The sequence below is a fragment of the Electrona antarctica genome, assembly GCF_951216825.1.
Source record: "Electrona antarctica genome assembly, chromosome: 8".
NCBI lineage: Eukaryota > Metazoa > Chordata > Actinopteri > Myctophiformes > Myctophidae > Electrona > Electrona antarctica.
Genome location: NC_136789.1, coordinates 10272662 through 10281447, shown reverse-complemented (window position 1 = coordinate 10281447; position 8786 = coordinate 10272662). Strand labels below are relative to the sequence as shown.

Sequence of the window (8786 nt, the reverse complement as noted above, 5' to 3'; positions counted from 1 at the left end):
TACCCCCATTGGCTGGGGTTTAAAAGGCAAAGCATCATAATCAGGTGGAGGGCAGGGATTGGCCCTGGACAGCCAGAGAGCTGAAAGAGAGATAACATTTTGGACACCACCTGTTGGCTCAGAGAAAGCTGCTCAACTCTATCTCTGACGCAAATGGGTGGAACCAGGTGCTGTTTTTGAGGCGCCTTTGGGGCATGCGCAGAGTCCATAGACTTGGCTGCCACATGACATCACAATGAAAAGCCAGGCATTGGGGGGCCTAGTGCTCCTCAAACAAAATCACACCCATGTGAAGTGAGCGGTGCCTATTATCATGATGATGATGTATGATGACCATGCACCATGATGACCCACATGATCTCACATGACGGTAACCACAGTAACCATGATGCTACCGACTAATGGACACCCAAACACGCAGTCACGCTCAAAAACCTCCCTGTCCAACTGGATCATTGTGAACACGGGGGGTGAGATTGACAGCAAGAGAAAGGTGCATTCATAATTTGCAAACGCACACACACCAGTGTGTCAGATGGATGGCAGTACCTAAGAAGACACATTGGGGCTGGGGGCGGGGTTAGTGAAGCTGTCATCCTGAATGGCTGCACGGCTTCCTCGGGACGGGACCTCGATGATGCAGGGCTTGTCGATTATGCGAGCATGCCGGTCGCCTTTCTCTACGATCCCGATGATCCATGCTCTGCCCACTGAGCCCTGTCCTCCGAACCCGGAGCCACAGTCTTTCATCTCAGAACAGAACGTCTCTGCCTGCTCTCTGGGCAGACACACCAGAAGACCGCCAGATGTCTCGGCCGTGGTGCCCTGAACCAGGTTGAACAGGTTTCCGCAGGCTTCGCTGACAGCAGCCATCTTGGCAATGATGGGTAGGCTGTGGATAACAAAGGTCACCTCATCCTGCTGCTGTGCTGCCAAGTTGTTGGCGTGGCCCAACAACCCGAAGCCTGTCACATCTGTCGCCGCATGGGCCTGGAACCTGTGCATAAGGCTTGCCGCTGTGCGATTTAGTGTTGCCATGGAGAACATGGCTTCCTGGTAGGCCTCTTTCACCTCGTCTTTGGTGACTACCAGCTTTATCTTGTTCCACCTGTCCGGCTTGTCGAGCCACTGGTGAGCATTGACAGCCACCTGTGTCCCCAAAGCTTTGGTCAGAACCAAGACATCACCTGGTACTGCACCGTTTGGCATAATGAACTCGTTGGGCTGGCATACGACTGAGGCCACGCCTCCAATGATGATCCAGGGATTGACCACCGTTTGGCCGCCCGTCACTGAAGTCCCACCCTCCTCTGCGGCATCACGGAATCCTCGCATCATCAACGGCATCACACGCTCGCGCTCCTTCTCAGTCATCTTCTGGCTGACGCTGAGCAGCATCAGCATGTTGTCACATTCTGTGATGCCCATGGCATAGAGATCACTGAGGACGTTGGCGCACGCAATCCTACCCATCATGTAGGGATCCTCCACTAGAGGGTAGAAGAAATCTGTGGTTTGGACCAGTGAGAGCCCACCATGTCGTAGAGGTATCACGCAGGAGTCCATTCCTATACCTAGTCGAGGCCCGGGCAGCTTCCCTCCTTCAACGGTGGCGGAGCCGGGCTCCAGTCCCTCCAGGAGTTTGAGCAGAGCCTCCTGGGGGACCTTACACCCTCATCCTATCAGACCGGAGAAGGCTGTGAGCCGGAATCCACTCTCCAGGCCGTGGACCTCTGGCTTGAATGGCTTGTATCCTGGAAGACAGCCCTCTGCCCCAACAGCCTCGACTGGTGGGGTTGGGGGAGTTGAGCCGGACATCTGTCTGTTAAAAGTCCCTGAAGGACCGGCAGATTGGCAGCAGATGATGCAAGATGAAACCAGATGAGTGAAGCTGTTCTACAGATGGTCATGCATATTATACCTATATGGTTTCTGTTGAGTTTGACATCACATGCCCATGGAGATCCCGGAAGTGTAAGTGCAAATTGGTTATGACCAAATATGGGCCAAATATCAACACGAGAGAGGGGGAGAGGGAAAAGGGAAAGAAAGAACCTATTTCATGCACACAATAATCTGGTCAGTGATGGATACTGCCTGGAAGATGAAACACTGATCAACGTGTGTTCAACGTGTAACAAAGCGACATCATGTTGTCAGCGCAATAACCCAAGCAATCCCAGGCAAGCTGATAAACACGCTACACAGATGATTCGCAAGAATTTATTTCCAGAGTCACTTTCTTCCTTGGCTCAAAAAATGGAAGAAAGTTTGTTCAATGTTTGTATTGTACCATGCATAGCTCATCATAGTCCCTGGTAAATACAGTTAATGTGCAAATTAGTGTGTTTTCTCTACAAGTATAGTCTACTACTTGCCAGCCCATAGAACCCCATTGTGAACCCGGACATTTTGAGTACCCTAAAGTTTTACGTTAGAAATGTTGAGTATGGGTCCCCAGCATTTAGAAACTGCCGGATGCTAACTTTTTGGGCAATTTTCATAATTAGCATAATAAGCTGGGGTACCATTAACATCCAATATAAGGCAACATTTTCAAAATTTCATTATGTTTTAAGTAGCATGGGACGGGTCAAACTAGGGGGTTTTCATGATTCTGAATCCATTGCAAGCAAGTTTTGCACGAAAAACACTAATTCAGCTAAAAATGACCACCTCACAAATATGTACTATTGTAATCAGGACTAGGCCATGCCTATATCCTCAACTAATATCCGGTTATACAGTATTATCCTGCTGGATTCCGCAATGTTATTGTTCTACCACATGAATGTCACATTGACTATGACATTGTGGTGTTGCCAGGAATCATTTTGGAGGAGCACAGGCTAGACCTGATCAGAAAACTGCACAATGAATTGATCTCAGTCTATAGGCAATATTAGGCACTAACTATAGCAGAAGGGCATACAAAGACCTCTGTGTCAAATCAAACCCACTTCAATGAATTAGTTAATAAATGTATACAGGGCGGCGGTGGCTCAGGGGTATAGTGGCTGGATGGTAACCGCAAGGTTCCCAGTTCGAACCCGGGCTCCCCCAGAGTTAGTGTCGAAGTGTCCTTGAGCAAGACACTGAACCCCTAATTGCTCCTGATGTGCTGGTTAGTGCCTTGCATGGTTTCCGCTGCCATCAGTGTATGAATGTGTGTGTGAATGGGTGAATGTAATGCACAACCTATGTAAAGCGCCTTGGATAAAGGCGCTATATAAATGCACCATTTACCATACACAGATTGGCTCATCCATTATAGTTGTACAGCCCTTTAGAACTTAAAGATTTAAGCACAGACAAATAACTGGAACTAAACCATTCTCTGTATTATAGTGATACAACTATACACTAACTATGTTAGCAATGTTAGGACTTGGTTAATCAATGTTGTGGGTAAACTATATCCACACTTGTAATTCCACACTATTATTTTTCTTTGACTTGTTTGCTATTTTGATGTGATATGTTGTTGTTCTTTACTTTATATGTAGATTTTTTTGTATTGTCGATTCTTGTATTGTCAACTCCATTCTTAAAAAGTGCTATACAAATACAGTTTATTATTATTATTATTAAACCATGAATACAGTATGCCAGGAGTAGAAGACCAGGGGTAACAAGTGAGGCAGATCGAGGTATCTTGTTAGGGAAAGGTGAAGGCTGTCTCACCAATCAAGAACCTTGTTAATTATGTTTTACCGGACACACGCAATGTATAGTACAGTGAACACAACTTCACCACACACACACGCAGGCAGGCATGCACTCACACTCCACCGGAAAAAGGAGATGGGGGGAAATTGTACACGCAATAACCTTGTTTATTGAAAGAGAGCACACAAACAAGGTATAGGGCTTGATGGTAGGGTGGGGTTAAGTTTCTCGTCCTCCTGCAATCATCATTTTATGTTCCAGAGGAAACTTACAAAGGGTCTGAATTAGGGGTGGCGGTGTCTCAGGGGTAGAGCGGCCCGATGGGAACCGAAAGGTTGCCAGTTCAAACCCGGGCTCCCCCAGAGTTAGTGTCAAAGTGTGTTTGAGCAAAACACTGAACCCCTAATTGCTCCTGATGTGCAGGTTGGTGCCTTGCATGGTTTCCTCTGTCATCGGTGTGAATGTAATGGACAATCTAAAGCGCCTTGGATAAAGGCGCTATATAAATGCACCATTTACCAATTAGTCTTCTTTGTTCAATGCATTCAATCCACAGGTTAGCTGTCAATGGGTCTGGTTCTCATATTTCTCCTTGTGAAGAGCTTCTATGAATGCTTCAAGTTTCCCCTGAATTTCATGCACTTTCTTGAGGTCCTCGGCCAGTTGGACCCTGCGGCCGGTAATAAGCTGTGCTTTCTTCTCTATGTCTTCTCCAAAGTCCTCCAACACCTCTTTCACATTCCTCTCTAGACTACGTACTTCTGTGTTGGTGAGCTGCTGTCGGAGTGTGTTAGCAGTGATTCCCAGCATCCTTTGAATCCTCCAGAACAACACTACATCATTACACTTCAAATCTGAGCCGACAACGTCCTTCTGGTAGAAGCCTCCCTTACAGAGGTCACAGTTGAGCAGAGCGTTCCGAAGGAAGTGTCGACGGTACAGATGATGCCATGTGTCCTTGATCAGGACAGGGTCGACATCTACCCTGCGTCCCTCCAGGTTCTTTTGGATGGTGGTGACCTCATCGTTGGCCAGGTAGGCTGTGTGGTTCTCATTGATCTCCAGCAGTCGCTCCAGTTCATTCTTGGTTTCATTGCAAATGTGCTGTTCAAATGTTTGGTATTTCCAACCCAACCACCTCTGCATCCAGCCTGGGCCCACCATGTCACTGATCACTGACTCAGTGTCTTTAAGGCGTGACTGTAATGACGTCTCCATGAAATGGATGGCTGCATCCCACTGGGGTTTGTCTGTGATGGAGTGGTCCTCTAGAGCATTGTGCTGTATCACTCTCAGGTTATCCATGGCCCTCTCGTTCCACTTGTGTCTCTTGATGCTCTCATCCTTCACGGTTTCTTTCAGCTTGTCAAAAATGTCATCCCGGTCTTTGCCTTTATGCTCTGCCATAAAACATGCAAACTCCTCCTGCAATGTCTCCCAGGCAACCTCCAGGGCTTTGTGAGGAAGCTGCTTGTTGGCCCACTGTTTGAGTTTGATGTCCACAGTGGTGTTAAAGGTACATGGGTTCTTGGATTGTGCAGCAGGAAGATAGATGTTCTCGATCACAAGGGTGGACACACGCTCCCACAGCTTCTTTTGCAAGATGGACTCCCAGTGTTTTGGAGTGACTTCGCTCAAACTACTGACCTCATCCAAGATTTCATTTTTAGCTTTTTCAAAGAGCTCATTCCTGTCCAGCACTCGCAGATGGGGATAGCTGTTCTTCCATTCTGCCTCCAGGTTGAAGCGGGATGCTATGAAGGCATCAGCCTGTTGCTCCACTGACTGTCCAACCATCTTCCAGAAGCAGTCAGACACAGCTAGACTGAGATTCTTAGTTGTCACCTGATGAGCCTTCAACAAGCCCTCCCTCAATAGTCGTGAGTCCTTGAAGAAGTCCTCCTCGTAGTCTTTAATAGAGTCTATGCTCTCACCTCTGCTACTTTTGCCCGTAACCACTGCAAAGTAGCTATGTGCCTTCATAGGGAACAGCTTGCCTTCAACTATCTGCTGGATTCTGTTGGGGTTGACCATGTTCTTCTCAGCCAGATCCACCTTGGTCAGGACAAAGATGGTCCTCTTTCCCTGAGGGTCCATCTGACTGACGAGGTCTGTCACAATGCTGCGCTCTGCATCCACACTGCCATCCTGTATGCAGAGGATGATGGCATTGGGGTTCTGTATGTAGGCCTTACTGATGCTGTTGATGGTTTCCTTAGTATCTGCTGCCATGCCCGCAGTCACCGTACTGATGACTCCAGGAAGGTCGACAAGCACCATCCTCTGTATTCCCGGACCTTTGACACTCAAGGATATTGTCTCAGCGCTGACCGTCTGACCATCCTTCACACTTTTCATCATCCTCAGCTCAATCTCATGCCTCAGGGTGGCCAAATCCTCTTCCTTGGTTAGGTCGAACTCTCTCCCTCCGCCCTTGAACATGGCCACGTGATGGGGTCCTTCACTTAGTGTTACCTTGACAGGAGAGCGGGTCATCATCTCTCCAGAGCCCCGAGGTAAGATCCTGGCCTGGGCTATCATCTCCAGAACACTGGTCTTCCCTGCACTCTGGTCGCCGACCACCACTACCCTAGGTAGGTGGTCCTGCATGTAGTTTGAGTCATAGTTTGACAAGATGTCAAGGACTTCTGAGTACAAGTCAATGAGGGACTTCTGGACTTTCCTCTGGTGGATTCCCTGTTTCTGCAGGACCATTTTTCTCAGTTCCTTGTTCTCCTTCTCCAGTCTCTCCAGAATTGGCTGGTACTTCTTATGTGTTTGGAGCAGCTCTTCCTGAAGTTGGTCAATCTTACCTGAATCCTCATGCTTCTTATCACCGCTCTCTGGTGTGGCCGCAGCGGGGGCTGGGTCTGGTGTAGCCTCCAGGGAAGGTTCTCCTGGAGTTTCATTTGACACAAGGTTTTTGAGGATCTCTTCTTTGTCTGAAGACTCCTCATACTGCTTATCACAGCTATCTGGTGTTGCTGAAGCGGGGGCTGGTTCTGGCTCTGGTCTAGCCTTCAGCAGAGGTTCTACTGGAGGTTCGGCTGACAGGAGGCTTTGGAGGATGGTAAAGTTGCCTATTTTGTGCACATAAGATAGTAGGTTGACTAGATTAATCTGTTCACTCAGTTGCCAGAAATCAGGCATCACCCAGTTATATTCACTAAACCGAGGCAGGGATTCCTTCCATTCATTGTATGTCTTTTTAGCTGTGTAGCCTCCACCCACAGCAGAGCCCAGCAGAATGTATCGGGGCATTAAGAACCTGGTGGCTAAGCGAGCAGCCCAGAAGTTGCGCTGCTGCCAGTGGCCCTGGCCCCCTGATCTGGGTGGAGGTTTGGGCGGCTGCATGGGCAGTCGGGACATGGAGGTGAAGGTACGAGCTGCTGCTGTGCGATGTGCTGTGCGGTGGTGGATGGCACGGGACAATGAGTGCAACTTCAGCGGGGGCACTCGGAACCTGCTGATTCTCTGTAAGACTAGGTTCCTGCAAACAGAGCAGGCAACGTTGCAGCCGACAAGCAACATAGTGCTGAATGTAGTGCTATTACCAACAAGAGTGGGGAAAAGGTAAATACCGGTATCATACAAATTCAGTCTATGTTTTGGTGTCAGTACCCATGGATCTCTATATTTGGGCACCTCCAAACCTGGACAGGGAACTCCATAGACAATAGTTGACAATTTGTGACAAAGTGATGACAAGGTACAATGATGATATTACCAGGGAACTCCATAATACATCTCCATATTTGGGCAAGACCAACATGAAACCCCATGTAAACCTCACTAGATGCAGAATATGTTTTCTTCCCCTGTGTAAGTCAGTTATTTGTATTTATTTTTCCTTCCTTGCTGAATTAAAGTCTTGGTAATTTGTTGACTCTATAAGTTATTTGCCCACCTGTGTCAATTCTCGCTGGTTATAACCACTGAGACCTTGCACTATAATCTATTCTTGTTTATAGTTTTGGTAAAATGTTGGTGACTGTATAGTCCACTTGCCAGAATGTGAACCCAGACATGTTGAGTATGGGTCCCCAGCATGTAGAAACTGCCGGATGCCGTTTCCAATTCCATGCATTAGTTTTGCACAAAAAAACACAATGAGTGTGGTTTTGTGATAAATTAATGCTTGGAATGGATTCAGCATCATGAAAACCACATCACATGCTACATAAATCATGACATTTTGAATTTGTTGCCTTCTATAGGTTGTTAATGGTATGGTCACATATTATGCCAATTATGAAAATTGCTCAACATATGCAAGTTAGCATCTGGCAGTTTCTACATGCATCGACTTAGAAAACTTGACCGTTGGCTCTGTACTTGGTCTGCTCTTTTTTCCCCATACACCAAACCTCTTTTCTGAAAGTAGCGGATCTACAAGCTTGTGAGCTTGTGAATCTTCCATTTATGGCTAATGTTCCCCTCAGAATAGGGATGCCCGGATGCTTGATTGAATCCGGGTATTAACAGTTTGTAGAATGGGTACAGTTCAACAAAAGTATAGGTCAATACAAAAACTGCAACGAGGATAAAACAATGCAGAAAAAGCTCTTGTTTACATCAGGGTCCTCCTGTTAGGGTTCACGTGGTTAATGTAGGCCTAAATACATTCCTATCACAAACAGATTTGGCAGTCCCCCTGTAGTACAACTCTGAGGACCCCCTATGGGCCACAGACCGTCTGTTGAATGCATTATACAATACAAACAAAGTCTTGCTCTTAGTTAATTGTTATTCATTTTAAAGTGTGCTTGCGTAACATCTGGGGCAGCCGCAACATCCAAAAGGGAATATAGGATCGTTCAACCACATCAATGAAACTCCTTGCAACTCAATGAGTTGCATTGGTGTGGTACAGTGGTTTACCCTGAATAGCACTATGCCCATTTAATCTCTCAATTTAATTCAAGGCATACTGTAAGTCAGGTAGCTCTTTTATAATGTGTGCTGTGCAATGCATGTTTTAAAATGCCTATAGTGGCCAAATACATCAATATGTGTAGGTGTGACCTTGGGCACTAAGGCCCGACACAGAACACCAGACTACGCCACCCTGGGAGTATCACCCAGAGAATATATGACAACACATTGAATACCCACAG

General features: G+C 47.0%; 2 protein-coding genes across 2 annotated transcripts; both read right to left on the bottom strand.

Annotated features, from left to right (window-relative positions):
* Positions 1-549: 549 nt before the first annotated feature.
* LOC306928090 (selenide, water dikinase 3-like) lies at positions 550-1818 on the bottom strand (the record flags this gene model as incomplete). The annotated part of the gene is made up of 1 exon (XM_079508009.1): positions 550-1818. The coding sequence occupies one exon, from the start codon at positions 1816-1818 to the stop codon at positions 550-552; it is 1269 nt and encodes a 422-aa protein (XP_079364135.1).
* A 2415-nt stretch (positions 1819-4233) lies between these two features.
* LOC306928089 (dynamin-like GTPase OPA1, mitochondrial) lies at positions 4234-7200 on the bottom strand (the record flags this gene model as incomplete). Its single annotated transcript, XM_079508008.1, has 1 exon — positions 4234-7200. The coding sequence occupies one exon, from the start codon at positions 7198-7200 to the stop codon at positions 4234-4236; it is 2967 nt and encodes a 988-aa protein (XP_079364134.1).
* Positions 7201-8786: the final 1586 nt, after the last annotated feature.